General features: G+C 32.7%; 1 protein-coding gene across 2 annotated transcripts in view; it reads right to left on the bottom strand.

Annotated features, from left to right (window-relative positions):
• The window catches only part of Agps (alkylglycerone phosphate synthase), a 123407-nt gene that overhangs the window by 92273 nt on the left and 11499 nt on the right, over positions 1–19635 (bottom strand). For both annotated transcript variants that reach the window (XM_047545094.1, XM_047545096.1), the window contains exons 2-6: positions 11173–11262; positions 7272–7362; positions 4061–4181; positions 3888–3962; positions 848–919 (exon numbers count right to left, since the gene is read on the bottom strand). In XM_047545094.1, the coding sequence (XP_047401050.1) occupies positions 848–919; positions 3888–3962; positions 4061–4181; positions 7272–7362; positions 11173–11262 (449 nt within the window). The remainder of the gene's footprint in view (positions 1–847; positions 920–3887; positions 3963–4060; positions 4182–7271; positions 7363–11172; positions 11263–19635) is intronic.

The raw sequence follows: 19635 nt of genomic DNA, 5'->3' as shown, positions 1-19635 counted from the left end.
TGGTACTTTCATATATTTTGATGGAAGAAAATGTGTGGGAGTCACCTCCCATAAGAAGCATATGGATGCTGATCTGTAAGGATCAGCTTAATTTCATAAGAGGAGAGAAATCATTATCAGTTACAAACATGATTCCTGTAATCAGTAACAACTATTTGCTTGTCACAGTCATTTTAAGTCAGAAAAATATTTCATAAGACGTGGCACAATAAAGTCCCTTTATTGTATGAATTTGATAGATGGTGTGAGCTGAAAAGGAAATCTGGAGCTCCTGGAATTGTTGATTTCCCATTTCCATTCCATCAATGCCAATTTGGTCACTAAGGTTTATTACCTTTGATTTAGATAAGTTGTTAGGACAATGAAGTCAATAAAAGATCAAAAGCATTTTAAAATGCTTTTAGTTTCCTGCATGAGAAGATATAAACTATTTGATCACGTACTTGTGATCTTGTAATCCACATTAATGCTCTATAAAGACTGCTTCTCAAAGGTTTAGATTGGGTATACCTGTATTTTGCCTTTGAAAATTAAAATCATGTCCATAAACATACAGATTAGAAAGAAAGTGCTAAAGCAGGAACATTTTCTTAATTAGGCATTACATCGCAGTCTCAACTATGATCCACAAAGGGGGGGGAAAAAAAACATGAACTAAATGTACACCAAGTCCCAGTTTAGGTAAACCTCTTCAGAACAGAATTGAGCAACATCAACCAATTTTTTAAAAATAATCACATCAAAATTATAGGAATGTTTGTTTCGGCAGACAACATAAACACTTAAAATACAAATATTTTAAACAAAACAAATTTACATATTTTAAATATGAAAGTACAATACCTACCACCAATTGGTATGATACAAAGGTTATATTTGCACGCTAGATTCACAATCTTAACTACATCATCATGACATGCTGTTGGGGGAAAAAAAGGAAAACTAATTACAGGGCTATGAATATCTGGGTAATCCTGAAAAATAAAGAGTCTATAAAGTTCTTTAGCATCCAAACTTTTTCTTATTCATTAATGTGCTAAATAGCTGTATTAAAAGATAACAGGTTCTTTTCAACTTTTCATTTTTAAGTAATTCAGATTTACAAAAAAGCCACTAAATACTATAAAGAATTCCCTTCACCTTACATTCCCAAGCAATAACATCTTAAATTACAACAGTCCACTTAACAAAATGAAGCAATTAATATTGATACAAAACAATGAACTCATCTACAGACCTTAACTTTCGTCAATTGTTCCACTAAAGTTCCCTTTTCTGGTCCAGGGTAAAATCCAGAATCACACGCTGATTTTGGATTTGTATGTTTCCTCATAATTAAAAACAGATTTTTATGTTTCAGCAGGAATTTCACAGAAGTGGAGTTTGTGCCTTTCACATTGCAATACTTCTGGAGGTGCATGATGCACACACAGACATGTCTCATTTCCAGTAAAATTAACTCTAATCATTTGGTTAGGGTCTGGATATTATATTTTCTGTTGAAACTAGTAACTATCTTTAGACTATGTAGTGTGTTTCTCATCATACCTTCACCCACTAACTTTAACACTTCATTGCTAATTCTTTATTCTGCTTTTTAGAAAAACATTAAAATCTTACACAAAATAGACCAGGACCTAACTAAAGGTTCTTTATCAGTGTTGAAGTTATCTAAGTAAGAAAAACCAATTGTGAAAGATTTTAAATGCCAAGTAAGAGGTGCTAAAACTAAATATGAGTGGCACTAGGACATTAGCAGAGTCTGTATTTTCACTGGTCTAAAAGTTCTGGTATTAAGTGAGTGAAGTAATTTTTAAAATGTTATTGCTAAAGGAAATTTTAAGTTTTATGAGCATATTTACTACCAAAACCATGCATTATATGAGTGATTAACCATCTGTCCAAACTAAAGCTCAAGATATGCACACTGTGGAAAGGTCACAAATGGTGAAAATTCTGCTTTAAAGATGACCTCCAAAGCAGGCAAGTTACATATATCACAAGTATTTACTCTTCAACAAGCCCTAGCCATTCCATTAAAGCAATATGTAGAATTCAGATTCAGATTAAACACACTTAAAGATTGGGGATGGTCTCCAAACTGCAAGATGAGACAGTCACTCCCACTCCATGGAAATACCTCAAATTGCACTTTCTCAAAAGTTGACCTCATGCAAAGGCAAAGATGAAGCACCAACAATAAGAATTTATATCAAAATTAAATAAAGGCCACAGTGAACTAATAATGTGCTAGGAAACAAAACTATTACTAAGAAGCCCTCATACCAGAAGATTCAATAGAATAAAAAAACTTGATTCATCCAGGAATATGCCATTCATAGAGATTCATAAAATATGAAATAAAATGCAAGAAATTCTTCATCAAAAATTAGCCTCTGGAGAGTGTATGGGAGGCCTGAAGAGTAAAACTTGAGGTATGAAAACCTTTAAAATTATCATTGCAAAAACGCAGTTACACACTAATAAAGGACTGAACTACAAATTGGGGTAGGGAAATAAAATGGAAGGGCAAAGATGTGTAGGAACTAACCAAATGGGTAGGATTTTACAAAGAAAAGAAATTTGTGTATGACAATTAATTTTGTTTCCTACATTTGGCTTTCTAAAAATATTTGAACTTCTTAAAGAAAGACATACTCCCACTATGGAATTCTCTCAGTACTTCAATATTCAAACATGATGAAAATACCTAGAAGACACACTTGAAATTTCTTCTCAAGATATGTCAAGAGAAGGTCTACTAAGTTTTCTGTGGTGAATGGAAATCATTTTTCCAGTAAAAAAACAGGAATGAACCTTCCGCAAAACTTGGTAAAGAAGTATAGAGAAGTAGCCTAAAGTTACTAAAAAAATCAGCAGGCAAAACAAAAATATTTCTTCTACTTGACAGTAACTTTTCCTTTTTCTTGGAAACAACTAAATTTCTATACTAAATGGAGACAAAAGACTACAACTATTCCAAATGTATGGGAAAATAAAGATCCCAAGAATCAGGAAACAAATTTAATCTCTGCTACATATGATCTTGGATTTTCCTATCTTACCTCCTATTTCTCCCCATCTTAAAATATAATTTTTCCTTCGGAAAGTCCTTGTAAAGTAAGAATAACTTATATAAGACCTTAGAGTCCATGAATGAATCAATGTTTTGAAAATAAAATACACTATAAACTCTGAAGTGGAAAATCTAAAGAGAAAAGTGGTTATGGATCAATGTAACTTTTTTAACAATGAAACCCTGGATAGCAAGGAACAAAACACCTGCCCTGCTTTAAATCATCTGCTAAAAGAGATGGTTTAAAAAAGAAAAAACTATACACATAAATATAGTACCTAATTCCTTACTGAGAGCAAAATAACAAAGTTCATCCATCTTCTTTCCCCAGCCAAATCCAAAATGTTAATTTCTCAAAACTTATTCATTTCAAAGATAGTAAATATAAACATAAATATTTTAAACAACTTGTTTTACCAAACTATCTTATTTCTTAGCCCACAAGCTAATGTTATCAAATTACGATTATTAGTTTTACAGTAATTATGTTCATTAATGATTTCTACGTAACTGAATAAATTGTACTAATTTCTCTAAGCTTTCAAGTGGACGAAATATATATTTTCTATTGATCATTAAATATAATTATATACATTTAACTTAAAGACTTAATAATCAATAACAACCCTTAAAACCAAAAGTTCATAACAATCTGATCAAGAAAGTGTTTTCTGGCCTTTAGTAAGTTCTTAAAAATACAATTATTTATACTTTTTTAACTCATATGTTAAAAAGTATATATTTCTAGTACTAAATTTACTTAATATTTAACAATACTAAGTTAATGATACAAAGAGAAAAAAAAACTTACTTGGCCATAAAACTATATCAGGAATTCGCTGAAACATTCCTTCCCTGAGCAAAAATATCTCATGAAGACAATGACCTGTTTTGATTTAAAAAAGAAAAAATGTAAAAATATCTTTTAAAATACCTAGGAAATTTTTAATTAAAAGTAAACGGTACCAATTTAAAGTAGCTTACCATGAGCTCTAAATACTCGATCATCTGCTTCTTGTGAATATGAAATATTAGTTTCTTTAAGTTCACGAAGAAAATCTTCATTTACAATTGAAGGAGGTGTATCACTAGGATTTAAGGATGCCTACAAAATAAAATTGGTTTCTTGGACTTATTTCCAAAATAAATTCTGAATACCTCTGTTAAGGAGAATAACTATTTAAAATGAGGATTTCTTTTTTGCATTCAAAGCTAGAAGCACTGGCAAATACCAAGTAGTAAACACAGAAACCAACTTTATGACAGTGGCAAATAACAAATAGTCTGGTTAATCATATCTTATAACATGAGTTATAGAGGTCCCACATTTCCTCTTTGCTTCTATAACCCATTTTTCATTATTTGCAATCAAGAACAGGGAAGAAAGAAGTCACCAAGCTTCAATTTTAGTTTAAGGAAAATGGCAAAAGAGTGGGAGAGAGCTATTTGTGTTTTGCATTATCTATATTTTCCCCTGCAGATGATCTTTATTATCTCCCAGTCTTCAATGACCATTTTATAAAGACCAATAAAAAGTCTAGCAGTAATTTAAAAAAAAATATGGGCTAAAAAAAAAACCTCATGACATAATTACAAACTGGATACCCAATTTTAACTAAAAGGTATCTTGAACCTAATGTGGAACTTTAAGGTCAAAACTATGTAACACTGGGTATGTTACTCAACTTCTATGAGACTTTGCTTCTTCATCTATTAAATGAGATTACCACCACTGTTAAGGTTTAGATATGAGATGTCTCCCAAAAGTTCATGTGTGAGAAAATGCAAGAAGGTTTCAAGGTGAAATGATTGGGTCATGAGAGCCTTAATCTAAACAGAGTATTAATCTACCGATATGAATTAACTGAGCAGTTAACTGTAAGCAGAGTGTGACTGAAGAAGACAGGTCACTGGAGGTATGCCTCGGGGGTTTATATTTTGTCCTGGTGAGCAGTGTTCTCTTTGCTTTCTGACTCCATGTCCTGAACTGCTTTCCTCCACCATACTCTTCCACTATGAAGTTCTGCTTCACCTCAGGCCTGGAACTATAGAGTCAGCCTTCTATGGACTGATACCTCTGAAACCATGAACCTAAAAAACTTTTCCTCTTCTAATTGTTCTTGACAGGTCTTTTGGTCACAGTGACAAAAAAAAAAACTGACTAAAACCACCACCAAATGTGTAGGAATGCTATGAGGAAAGCAGGTTAAACGTGCTAATTTTTGTGAAAAGAACCTAATAACATATCTAGCATATCAAATGTGCAAATCTTAAAAAAAAAAAAAAAAAAAAAACTATGATATAGTATTCAGGAAAAAGAAAACAAAAGAATATGTAAAGAAAAACAATGTATTCCTATATTCTTGGTTTCTTATGAATTCATTCATCTAATATATTGACTGCAAGTCTGCTATAAGCTAGGTACCAACCTAGGCTTAGGGATACAGTAGTGAGTTAAATAGGAAAAAAAAAAGATTTCATGGAATTTACCCTGAAGTAGAAGGAAATGATCAAAAGAACACCCTAAAATAACAATAACAATGTTATTAAAAATTGAAAGGGCTCAATGGATATGTATCCAAACTGGTGGTGACATTTCTGAATATACTACATCCACTGTATCAAGGTCAAAGACAAGCAATCACAAATAGTTGAGACAGAAAAAGAATTTAAGAGATGAAAAAAGAGACTTAAGAAAAAAGAATTTGGTTTGGAAGGGGTAGGGATTAGCTGTTCAGTCTCACTTTTTCTTTTCTTTTCTTTGGGTTTTTTTTTTTTCCAGAGTTACTGAAGACTGAACCCAGAATGTAGTTCTACCACTGAGCTACATTCCCAGCCCTTTTTACTTTATTTTTGAGATAGGGTCTCACTAAGTTGCCAAGGATGGCCTCCTGCCTCAGCATCTGAGTAGCTGGGATTAGCATGTGCCATGTTGTATGGCTTGTTCAGCAGTCTCATTAAATTGCTAGAAAAAAACAATTGGATTAATAAATAAATCTAACAAGTACCCACTGACTACCAATAATTAACAACTTGTTGGTTACAGCAGAGAATATCATGAATGACACAGACCCTATATTTAGGGAATTCATATCCAGTTGGGAGAGACATGCAGAATACTTCTGGTGTAGCAAAATAGCAAATAACAATAACAATATAAAGAAATGCTAAATATCTCACTGGTTTCCTGTGTATACAGTTTTTTTGTTGTTGTTGTTGTTGTTTTTCTTTGTGGTACTGTGGATTGAACCCTGGAGCTACTGCATGCTATGGCAGCACTTAATCACTGAAGCACATGCTAGCATTTTTTTTTTAAAACAGGGTCTCAACAGATTGCCCAGGCTAGCCTCAAACTTGCCATCCTCCTGCCTCAGCTTTCCAAGTAGCTAAGATTATATGCCCAGCCAGTTTAAAGTTTTTTAATCTTTCAGAAAAGTAAAACTACATGAACAAACTAAAATTCTCTTTCAGATCTTAATTTTTAGTTTTTGTAATTTTTCAAATATTCTGTTTACTATTAAATGTAACATTACATTTTTATTTTATTCTACACTTATCATAGATTACTACCTAATGTTTTGTTATCTAAAAACAATAGCAACTTAGCTGGGCATGGAAGCACATGCCTGTAATCCCAGCTCAGAAGGCAGAGGCAGGAGGATCACAAATTCAAAGACAGCACAGCCTCAGAACTTAGCAAGATCCCAAGCAACTTAGAGAGACCCTGTTTCAAAATTAAAACACAAAAAAGGCTGGGGATGTGGCTCAGTGGTGAGGTGCCTGGGTTCAATCCCTGTACCAAAAAAAGAAATAAATTTTTTTAAAATTAAAAATAAAAATAACAGCAACTTTCATTTCTCTAACAAAATGCTCACAGCATTAACTAATTTACACTTCACCTCTACTCTGTGAGAGGTATGACAGTCATGACTCCCACTTCTTAAATTAAAATAATCAAAACTCAAAAAGGAAAAAAATTTTGCCAAATAACTCTTAAATTCTGAAATTAGAATCTAGAACTGTAAGAAAAAAAAATCCTTCTACAAAACCTGACAAGACCAATATAATTAACAGACTTCATAATAAAAATGAAATAACTGTATTAAAGCAAACATAACAAATTAAAAGGTAAATCTAACTAATTTGGGATAAAAAAAACAGTTAAGCATGTTAGTAATTATTCTTATTTGCTTACTTTAGAGGTAGTTTTATGTTCCAGATTTACTCCAAGGGTATTTTGGATCCATTCTTTAAGAGCTGGTAAAGTCAAGCCACTAAGAGGGTACCTGAGATACAAAGAAGATAAAATTTTAGAGTAAGGTATCTTCATTTAAATTTGAAGTTTAGATTTTGCCTCTAGTAATAGTCAAACAGCTCCATCAAACTAACACTGCTGCATATAACCATCAACTCTCTCAACAAAAACAAAATAAAACCTAGCTATCTGAAAGCAGTATAGATGGAACAAAAGTAGTCAAAAACAGGGGACCAAGATATGCTACATTTGGAAGAAGGAAAAAGCACTATGTAAATATCCAGTTTTGTTTTTTAAACAGTTTTGACTCTGGGGAAAGCTACAGCTGGTGCCACAAGAGGTAAGAAGAATGCCAAAAAAACAGCCTAAAAAAAAAAACAGAAGAGAGTGTTTGTAGTGAACACAACATCTGGAAAACATACAGGGAAATCACAGAAGTCAGAGAGGAACCTGTATTTCAGCTCTGTCCAAACATCTGGCTGACCCTGAACTATACATGGATAGAATATGTATGAGAGTTTTATAAACACCCCAGATAAGCTGAACTGAAAAGACAACACAGCTGTTTATCACTTCAGAGAGAGAGAATTCTGAGTTTGAGATCAGCCAAGTTCACTGCTTGATTTAGGAGAAAAAAAAAATAAGTCTCTTCAGAGGAATATAACAGAGTCCAGAAGAACCCTGAGTTTCTATGACATATCAATCACAACATCCAAGATTCATTCCAGAATTATTAAACATGAACAAACAAGAAAATGTGATTCATCAAGAGAAAGAAGAACTAATGACAACTGACCCAAAGATGACACTGGAAATAGCACACAACGATTTTAAAGCAGCTATAATAACTTGGCAAAGAACCAAAGAGAAAATATGCTCCCAGTAAGTAATAGAAATTTCAGCACAGAAACTGAAATTATAGTAAATAACAAAACACAAATTCTATACTTAAAACTCTCATTCTATTGGTATCCCATTTTGGATATTCTTTGTTTCATATGCCAGTTCAAGTTTTCGGATCATTTTTCTTTTGGGTTATTATTTGCTTATTGATATACCAGAACTGCTACCATATTAAGACATCAGGAATATATGTATTAAACACTTAATCATACTCTATGATTTACCTTTTCACTCTCTTACTGGGATCTTTTGATAAAAAAATTCTATATTTTTTTTCCTTTGTTAGTTAATATTCTTCGTTCTCTGCTTTTCACCTACCTCAAACTCTCAGAAAGAATTCTATATATTCTCCTAGCAGTTTTACAGTTTTAGCTTATACATTTAGATCTACACTCTATCTGGAAATGACCTGTGTATGTGGTATGAGGTAAAGTCAAATTAATTTTTTTCAAGATAGTAGTTTATGCCCTCCTATTGTTACTTTTGTTCTGTGTAATTTAAATGGAGGAAAAAAAAAAAAAGGAAAAAGAAAAACAAAGAGAGATTCTAGTAGTTACTATTCCAGTTAAGAGAACAAACTGGGTGATAGAACACTTGCCTAGCATGCACCACAAAAAAAAAAAAAAAAAGGAAGTTTGCAACATTTTCTGATACCAGAGAAATCTAACAATTCACCCATTATCCCCAGGAAACTAGACTAGACTTAAGGGAAAGTTATGCCTGAATTCAATTCAGTTTAGTATCCTGTCTGTGAAAAAGGAAATGATGTTCCTTGAAGTACCAAATTAGGAACTGAATATTATTTACTTAATTTTAGTACTGTTACGTGTTACATATTTAATCTGAGTGTCTAAATTCCATTTCTATGCTTGGAGAATTACCCTTTTCGTAAGTCTTGGAGGGAGGCAAAAGCTACCTTCCACTGACATGCATATACCAGATATTCACTTTCCTGGTCTCCTTCCAAGTTCTTACAGTTAGATGCCCCCTTATTCTTCCTCTCCCCCATGGACTCTGACTCAGTAAGTAATGATGCAAAAGAAGTGATGTCTTTAAAGCATCCTTTCTGTTAAGACTGGCAGTAGTGACAATCTTCCAGTGCATAAAACTAACAGATAAATTCCCTGGTTCTGTTACTGCCTGGACAAAAAACCTCTTATCAGAGTCACTGAAATCCCCTTTGCTCTCAAATTATGCTCTTCTAACAATGACTGAATTGCAAGGTTTGTTCTCTAGATACTTTAACATAAGGAAGAGCAGAAACAAGTATAAGAATAATCTAACCATCAATAAAAACATTAGGGTTCTAATTTTTAAAATCTCTCTCATGAGTGTGGTGCATGTGTAAGGTCCCCACAGCCTAATCTCCTCTGGGAAAAACGACAAATCAAGTGCCAGAACACCTAAAATAAGAACCAAAGGCTAAACCCATGGGATTTGTGACTAATCATTTCACACACACACATACATTTCTAACATAAAACACTCCATTACTCTATAGAAGGCTGCAGGTGTCTTATGCTTTCAATGGCATTGTGCTACAACACAAGTGATTACATGTCCTCTCCCATACAATAGGTATCTTCAAGGTCCAAACAGAGAGAAAAATGAGGAGGTGTCTATAAAAGAAGATAAAGTTGATTTTCTAAGTTTAGAAAATTTATTTTTTTCTCCAAAAGACTTTGAAAAGTCAAACTCTACCTAGGTAGGTTTCTACTGTATTAGACATTATTCTATTTAAAACATAAAAGACTCAAGATTTAGAATACTGGTTAATTTATATTAACAAGAAATCCCTTCCTTCTACTTGAATTATATATAATTTCTCAACTAAGCCTCTCAATCTGCATGCTGCCTAGTTATATTTAAGAATATGAATGAGAACACTGATGTGTATTTTTCCTATTAAAAAGCAAATACAAATGTACTTCTTCATACCTTCATGAGAATTAGTTTCTACTTACTACTCCTGATGTTTTACTTCAGGTACAAAATATGCAGAAGTCAAAAAATGGACCCATTATGTTGCCAAAGAAAGGGAAAGAAATAACTTCTTCAAAAAAATAAAATTTATTTCCTTACTGACATTTTAATAGTACATCAGATCCCATTTTTTTTCACTTAGTTCCAATTTTTAATTTGTTTTTTAGAGCCAGCATTCACATAGTACATATTTATACTCACTGTACTTTCAAAAGTTACAAAAAAATTCAACAACAAACCAAAACAGTTTTGGTAGGGGCAGTGTTGTTTAAAATCAACTAAAAACTCATTTCATAATTCTGTCTACCTCTAAAACAAAGTTAATACAAATATCCTTCAGAATTCTGAGATATGACTAAATAAATATCCTTAATAATTCTATCAACATGTTACCAAAATAATTCAGAAATGTAAAAGCTGTCACAAAAAATGACCTTTCTTCATCACTTCTCCCCAATATATCTCAGAAACTCATTTTTAAAATACCATTTATATTTGCACAGAGCTAAAATTGCTACCTTTCATAATAACCCTCAGAGATCTGAATTACTGAATATGAAGTTACTTTCAATAAATCAATGGCATGAGCATTGGGTGGTGGGGTGGTTATAGACCTTGTTTGGATTCTGAGACAGATAAACTACTTATAAAAGGGATTTGGGAGACAATTTAGGGAAATGTGAATATGGACTGAATAATTAAATATTATAAAATGTTATTTTGGAAGTGTAACCTATAATATTAGGTCCTTATTTTTTAAAGGATACATATATAAGTATTTAGACATGTCATAATGTCAGAATTAAAAACATTATAGGAAAAAAGGAATTATGGCAAAATGGTCATAATTTTTAAAGGGAGGCAGGATCATTATACTATCTTTTCTATTTTTATGTGTGTTTAAATTTTCTGTAGAAAGAAGAAGGAATAAAGGGAATAAACAAAACAGGATTACCTTTTCCCAGTCAACTCAGCTTCACCCTTCTTATTGAAGAAGAACTTGGAATCATTATATCCCCATCCATTCCATTTCATAACTTCTTGCCTAATACAAAGAAGAAAATCTATTAAGACCTATGCTAAACATTTCAAAACTGAACAGCATATTACTGACCATTAACTTTCACAATCATTTAAAAGACTTAATTCCACCAGTATTGTATTAGTTTAAAATGATCACATATTAAAATGTCTACATATTAATATTTCTAACTATAGATTCATTCTAATGAGCAGCACAGGCTTTCCAGAAGGCTACACTCAATGAATTCAATGCAATCAAAAGAAGAAAGAAAAAAATATGAAAGGTTAAAGATGTGCTCAGAATGTTTCATTTTATATGTTATTAAATTACACAATGTCTCAAAAAATATTCAGCAATTAAAACTAAGAATTCGCTTTAACAGGAAACAAAAGTTTCACTTATTAGAAAAAAAAATCACAGTTAATCTTGTGCTATCATGAAAAAGACCAATTTATGAGTTAAGTTCATTAGTAATAGATACTTTTAATAACAAATTAAAAATCTCAATACTGAACTCATAAACTTTCTAAATCCTTCAACTTCTAAGTAACTAGCACTCTCTACTTTGACCTATATATCCTAACAAAATTAATGACTATTTCAGTGTTCAGTATTCCAAAACATGCTGTTTTTAATTTCTAATATACCAATATTTCAGTTTTAAAAATCATTTTCATTAAAATCAATAATGCAATCGCTCAATTTTACACAGCACATAGAACAGATAGATCTGAGACTGTGTTAAACACAGTAGGCAACACACTGAAGTATGATGCCAGTTTTTATTACATTTTACCATGATGCCCTAGTGTTATCTTATCAAAATATATTGTTGGTAAATCTTCTTACTTTAAATTTACTACAAATTTAAGTGTTTTCATGATAAAAATAATTTGAAAAAAACTGTTCTTTATCCAGAAAGCAATTTGCTTCAATAAAATCTCAAAACAATCAAATACAGTGGCACAGTCAGACTTATTTCCAGCTAGATACCCTGTCTTTTAAAAAAAATAATAATTTGAAATAAAGATGTGCTCATTAGAAATGTTCTCCTAATTTTCCATAATTCTCAGGGGAGAGGAAAATAACAAATGACAAGCAATTTTTTTATTACAATCATAATTCTTGCTCTAGTTCAAAGTTGCAAACAAGTGGAACATGAACATAATACAACTGAACCAGATACAGGTTATTCAATACATACTAAAATCCCTATATGCATAAAATTTCTCTATATATAAAACTGAGACAAACTAGAATGTTCTCTTTAAAATTACAGTTATCGATAAAAAAGTTCCTATACAAATTATTCAAAATACCTCAAGAATATCAATACAGAGACTAGATTCACACTGAGGGAATTATGAACTAATGCCCAATATTTTCTTCTAATCCCAACACATTCCCACTTCACTGTAAAGTGAAGTTTTGGAAAAAAGTTTAGGGGAATTCCCTACAGAAAAACCTCATGATTAATGTCATCACTGACACATTCATTCTTAAGATTATACTTTCTAAAAACAAATTATCTTTCACTTTGTTTTTTTCCATGATTAAATTTCCTTCATGTTCATGAAGTACAACTTACCAAATATTTTAATTATATTTCCATAATAATGTATATTAGAACAATGTGCATTTCAATAAATTAATTTTTAATATTTTCTAATATGTACATAGATTTGTATATGAGTGAATTTTATTAATTAGTGAATTTAAACATTGATCACGAATTCTGTATTCTACAAAATATCATGAATTTGGTGTTCAACAAAATAGTTTGACATTACACAAAATAAATGCAAAACTATCAAAGCAGACTTTTGCTTTGTTATTACAACCACCAGGTACTAGGAAATCATTTCAGTACAGATGCTGAACTTGGCATATTTACACAGTTTAGCAAATGAGGATCATTTTCCTTAAGATTATCCCTAGAATTAAAAAAATCTTATTCCCAGATGACCCCAAAGTAAAAAGTTAAACATAGTCACATGTGTTTACCCTTAGCACTTCATGAGGAAATGAATCAAGGTGAGCAGGAAAGATATGTTGCTATATCCTCCAAAACAAAGAAACCAACATACTTAAGAAGCTTCGGTTTTAAATTTCAAATTGGGTAATACCCTAAAAAATTTCCCAGTTTTCAAATGTGGGCTAATGTACCTTCTTCTCTTTCCTCCCAATCAGAAAATTCTTACTCATGGTTATAGTTTAGATCTTGAATGTCTACCCCAAGGCCCATGTGTTACAGACTAGGTCGTTAAGCACAGTGCCATTGGGAGGTGATAGGGCCTTTAGGGATGGCACTTAACAGGAGCTGTTAGGTCATTGGAGGCATGCTCTTGAAGAGGACTGTGGGACCCTGATCTCTTCCTTTCTTCCTCTCTTTTTTTTCCGTATCCTAGACATGAAGTAAAAAGTTTGCTCTACCCCACTTCCCACCAGGATATGCTATCTTGCCACAGGCCCAAATGGTCATGGACTGAAACCTCCAAAATTATAAGCCAAAATAAACTTTTTCTCTTATTAAGAGATATATCTTAGAAATTTGTTACAGTAACAGAAAGCTAACACATTTATGATAAAGGGCTTAGTATATCTATATCAACTTTAGGAATCTTTTCCAGAAGTAAGCATTTGGAATATATTTGTGCCAACACAGTGTTATGTTGCATAAACAGTATATAATTAAAATACAATTTACCCTAAAACTAATTTTCTGATATCTTCAAGAACCCCATGTATTAGATAAAAGTGGGTAAATTTCCTAGGCTTCTTATTTTAAATCTTCATGTTGATGTATCCCCTTCAAATTACTAATCCATACTAGGATAGTTAAACACAAATATGTGATTACATTAAATTTTAAAATAATTTCCTATGTGGCAAGAGTATAGTGAGTACACCAAAAGGCATTACAAAATTTAAAAAATTAGGGTAAGTTTTACATTTCACAGAATTCAAAAGCTAAAAAGACCCTTAGAAACCACCCAGGTTTCAGATAAATGAACTACCCAGGAAGAATCACAGGGTTAAGACAGCTGTGAATATCTCAAGTCTGACTCCCAGTCTCATGAGAGCTAATATTTGAAGCTCACTAAGTCATGTGCTCAGGTAAATAAAATAATGTCAAGGAACCTTTTCTCACTACATCAATATTTTCAAAGTACTATTATATGTTATTACTGCAGTTACTCTTCTGCACTTGACCTGAAGGAAAACATTCAAAAATAAAGGAATATAGTTGTATTACTAAGTTGGATGCTCTATACCTCGCTATAGTAAAATGAATTCTGTCATTCAGAATAATAATCCCAGAGCACTGCAAGCAAGCACTGAAGCACTCAAATGAAGAATGATAAAATAATCCCCCCATTTTCTGTAAGACTCAAAAAGAATGATGCAAATCTCAACTAACCCCAGAGGTCAATTAACCATCAAGATCACTCAGGCATTCCAATCCTTAGAGCTAACCACATCAAATTTAATAGCTTCAGAATACAAGACTCACCCTACTGCAAAAAAAAAAAAAAAAAAAAATTTAAGGTTTGATTTTACTTCATAAAAAAACAAATGTTTTACACATTTACATATCTATTCACAGTACACATGGTGCAAATGCAGTTTCAGTCAGTGTAACCAAACGAAATTTAGACTTATAAAATAGCATCATATATACACAAGGTGGCAGTATTCTCCCACAATATACATGGTGTATATATCAAGCCTTCTATATTTCCCAGGGTTGTTATTTGTATAATCTTTAAGCAAAATATTTGATTTAGCCTTGTTATTACTAATACCATAGAGTTCCTTCCTTTAGTCCTAAAATGGAAGATTAAGTTTAAGCCTCGGTTTACATATAGATTAATCAGACTACTATTCCTCTAACAAGTAATAAATTCCAAGTATCTGGATATAAATGATGATTTCTACCACTGCTATTTTCCTATGTTTTTTTTCACTTCATAATAAGGATGTGGAAAAAACGATTTAGCATACTTTCATTCTGAGTTAACAGTAATACAAAGTTCAGTTAACAACTTTTCTTAAGTTTCCCTGATAAAATTTCAACAATTGAAATTCTAATACAAGATACTCTGCTACTCAATTTAGATGAAAACTAAATTTTAGCCTAAACTTTCCAGTTTTAAAGAAATGAGAAAAATATCATATTCTCAGAATTTTTGAAAAGTAGAAACGTAAGTATGAAACAAACTTAAATGCCAAATTTGTAACTGAACAACTTCCTTATCACTTATATTCAAATCAATCCCAGAGGTAATACAATATGCCAAAGTTTTAAAAAATCCTTTATCTGGTTGTATGCTTAATTACCTTAAGGCTAGGATTACCTACAAGAAATTCTGAAAGTGAAGTAAAAAATAAAAGTGATGAGATACCAAGACTTGAGCAATAAAACAGATACATCCTTCAAAAGATATGCTACCAAAAAGGAAAATCCTATAAATGAAATACTTTTCCTACAGGCTTATTTAAAAAAGAAAAAAATTCAGCTAAATTCCCAGTATGAAAGCCCAGTAGAATGGGGGAGCCTTTGCAATATTTTTTATTCTAAAATTTAATTTCAAATATAGATGCTCTAAAATAAATTGAAAATCATATTTATATCTAGCATACATATCCTCCAAAATTATTTCTAAAAACTCAGTAAGAAACCTTTAAAACTATTTACAGTATGGACTGACTCAATCTTTTCTTATAGGTAAGTTAATCTAAATAACTGAATTATTCATGTCCTATGAAAGTATTTCTGAAAACCTTAAAACTACTTACAATTTGTACCGCCTCAATCCTTTTCAAATAGCTAAATTAAGCTAGTTTACAATAATTTATGTATACTTTTTTAAAAGTCCTTTATTAATAAAAATAAATATATATTTTTTTAATTAACAGTGCAACATTTCATAGTTCCAAAATTGCTACATCTGACATAGAAAATACACTAATGATACCAGGCTTTGATGTGCAACACAATCAAATATCTGAATCGTACAATTTTTCTTCTTGCCTAATGAAATTACCAACCTACCATCATCTAATTATACTTTTATTTCCTATAGAGGGCAACAGGACAAGTGAAAGGGTCACAAGGCACAATTCTATTTTTCATCATGAATTAATCTACTGGTTTGCTAATTAACTTTGATCACTGGTGAGGAAAGTTAACACATGTCAGACTGCCCAAATTCTAGATGGGTATGACATATTCTTGCCCTCTGGGACAGTGAGTCTCTTTTTTACAAAACCTGCACATTATCATGCCATGCTTTCAAAGTCAACACCTTCGAACTTCCCTCATTATCGCCATTTTTAAGTTTTTTTGTGTTCATTGTTCTTCTGTTTTGCAGTACTGGGGATCAAACCCAGGGCCTTGCACATACTAGGCAAGTGCCCTACCACTGAACCACATCACTAGCACCCTCAATGTAAGATTTTCAGCTGTAGTTGCCATAATAAAAAATTTAGTCCTTTGATGTACCGAGTTATTAATCAACTTTCTAATTTTTTCCAGTGTGCTAGTATAAAGTGCCTTAAATATGAGATTTAAGAATACAGAAAGTTGTTAACTAGAATAGAAAAAAGAGGAATGTACAAGTGCTACTGGTAAGCCACTTCACAGAGCAATCACGACGAAGTTTTCACAGGTAAGGTCAAGTCTATGGCCCAGCAACACAAATCCTTGATATATACTATAGAGAAGTTCACACACAGTTTCTTATAACGCACCATGTCTGATACACTCCTTGGAACATTATAAAAGTAGTTGGAGGCATCACCAGAGGAAGAGATGTGAAGTGGAAAATGCATTCAGTGAAATATGCAGCAATCGAGAGCAGTGAGGTAGACAGATACATATACAGAAACAAAGAGATTTTTTTAAACAGTGGTGAATACAAAGGAGAAACAAGATCCATAGCATAATAGCATTTAAGCAAATTTAAAATATACACACTAAATAACACTATATATTTTACAAAACCTATATAGAAGAACATCCATGGGTGCCCATGAGAGGGACAGATAGGATTAGGAATCAGAGACAGGAAAATAGAAAAAAGAAGGACCTCACAGAGGCCAACACCATGAACTCTAAAGTATAAGTGCTCCCTGAACCTGAGGCAAACATGCTGCCCAATCCTTGAATCTTGAAACAGGGTCTCTGTTGCAAGGAAAACAATTCTTTTCTTTTATCTCTATGCGAGAATTTCATGAGGGTTTATTATAAAACCCATCATTGGCCTTCTTATCAATCAATCTTATTTTTTAATGAAAAAATTCCATTATGATTGAGTCATAGTCAAACATTCAATAAATCAGATATATCTTTTACTCCCCATAGTTAACTGTTTATAGTTCAAGAAACTGGCACTCTAAAGAAACTTTTTAAAACTTGAAAAGCCAAAAATCATGCCTCAAAGGTCCAACTCCTATTATATTTGCTAAAAATAAATGAATGAAAGAAAAATGATTGTACAGGTATTTCTACATCCTGTAGACAGAGGGACAAGGAAAAGGCTCAAAGTAGGGAAGAGTGGAGTGAGTAAAACAAGGTCAGCCTTGCACAATGGCAGAATAATCCGGTAGTCAACACTCATTTCTTCCCTTGTCCCCAAACTTTTATTAAATATTATCCCAAATTCTACCAATTAGAAATTTATTATGGTTTAAATAATATCTTTGCAAATGTAAAAACAGACTATTAATCATGTAAGCTATAATAATGTACATGACAAATATCTTGGGCCACGGTAGGTACACATGTTCATACAAGCTTGGTACCTACCATTCTGAAGGCCTGGAAAGGTACATCTATCCTATTCTCTACCTTCATGTGTTGCTCTACATAACAAGGAACATGACCCAACCCAAATTAGCATCACAGAGCTGTCTTAGCAAAAGAAAAGGCAGGAGGAGGTATACCTTCCTTGATCATGGGTGTTCCCTGGACTATACTTGAAATTTCATGGTTTTGTTCCCCTCATTGTCCACTAACTTCATCAATATGGTGATTTGAACAAAACCAGATTTTCTCTAAAACCAACTGGAAATGACAGTTTACTTTCATTGCTCCCTCCCGGCTTCCTAATAATTTGAAAAAGAACTGGATTACAAGTTTATTATACAGACTACTCTGTTAAATGACCAAAGACCATTTCTGGTTCAGCTTTGTATTTCTGCAGGAATTACAAAAATGAACATTATAAAACTGAACACAAAGAAAATATGAATGTCATTTTACCATAGAAATTAAGCCTGAGTTCATTCTTAGCTGCACTTTGGGGTTAGATCATCAATTCCAGCAAGTCCCTAACAAAGCCAAGACACTGAAATCCATACCTGCTTGATGTACACAACATTCTTAATGCAGAAAGTGTGTTTTTTTAAATAACAACAACAATAATAATAATAGTAAGCAGCAGAAGCCCCTTCTAAAAAGGAGGAGGAGGAAGAGGAGAAGGACATGAGGAAGAGGAATAGGAAAAAGAAAGAAAGAATGATTCAGGACCCAACTACACAAAAGTTTTCAAAATTTTTGGTAGTACAAAAATAACTTTGGGTACTTATTTTAAAAGCAGAGTCCTGGATGTCACCCTAGACCTAGTCTATGATTGGAATCTCTGGCAGTGACAGTCTTAGAATGCCCATTTTAAAAAAGCACCCACGGCGGGTGTGGTGGCACATGTCTGTAATCCCAGCCCTGGAGAGGCTGGGGCAGAAGGATAGAAAGCCCAAAGCCAGCCTCAACAACTCAGCGAGGCCCTAAGTAACTCAGTGAGACCCTGTCTCTAAATAAAATACAAAAAAGGGTTGGGAATGTGGCTCAGTGGTTAAGCGCCCCTGGATTCCTGAAGACTGGAATTGAGAGAAAGAAAACAAAAAGGAGAAACTTTAAACCCACTGCACCATAGGAGAGGATGAACCTGGGTAGAGTTTGGTAATAAAACAATGGGCAACAAGAGGGCAAAGTGGAGGAAAGGGGTTTCATATTCTACCGTTTGTACAGATAGGGAGCAGAAAAACCTGATCTACTCAGAAAAACGTGCAGATATTAGCAAGAATTGTAGCAAGAAGCCTGATGACTTTCTAGTTCTGAGCTCTAGTTCCATACTGAGGCCAACCTCCATTCTTGCATGACTTCCTTGGTGCCCATGTCCTCATAATAAATCCTCTTGGGACTGGCAGTATAACTCAGGGCTAGTGTTCTGTGCTTAGCATGCCTGAGACCCTGGATTCCATCACAGTAATAATAGTCAAGTGGAGGCAAAAAAGCACAAGGATTTTCCCACCTAGTAAGTAACACAAATTGACTGAAGCATTAATATGCAAGAAAGTCAGGGAAACAGTAAGAACAATAGGATGAAAAAA

The sequence above is a fragment of the Sciurus carolinensis genome, chromosome 3 (genome assembly GCF_902686445.1).
Source record: "Sciurus carolinensis chromosome 3, mSciCar1.2, whole genome shotgun sequence".
NCBI lineage: Eukaryota > Metazoa > Chordata > Mammalia > Rodentia > Sciuridae > Sciurus > Sciurus carolinensis.
This window is presented reverse-complemented; position numbering and strand designations above follow the sequence as displayed.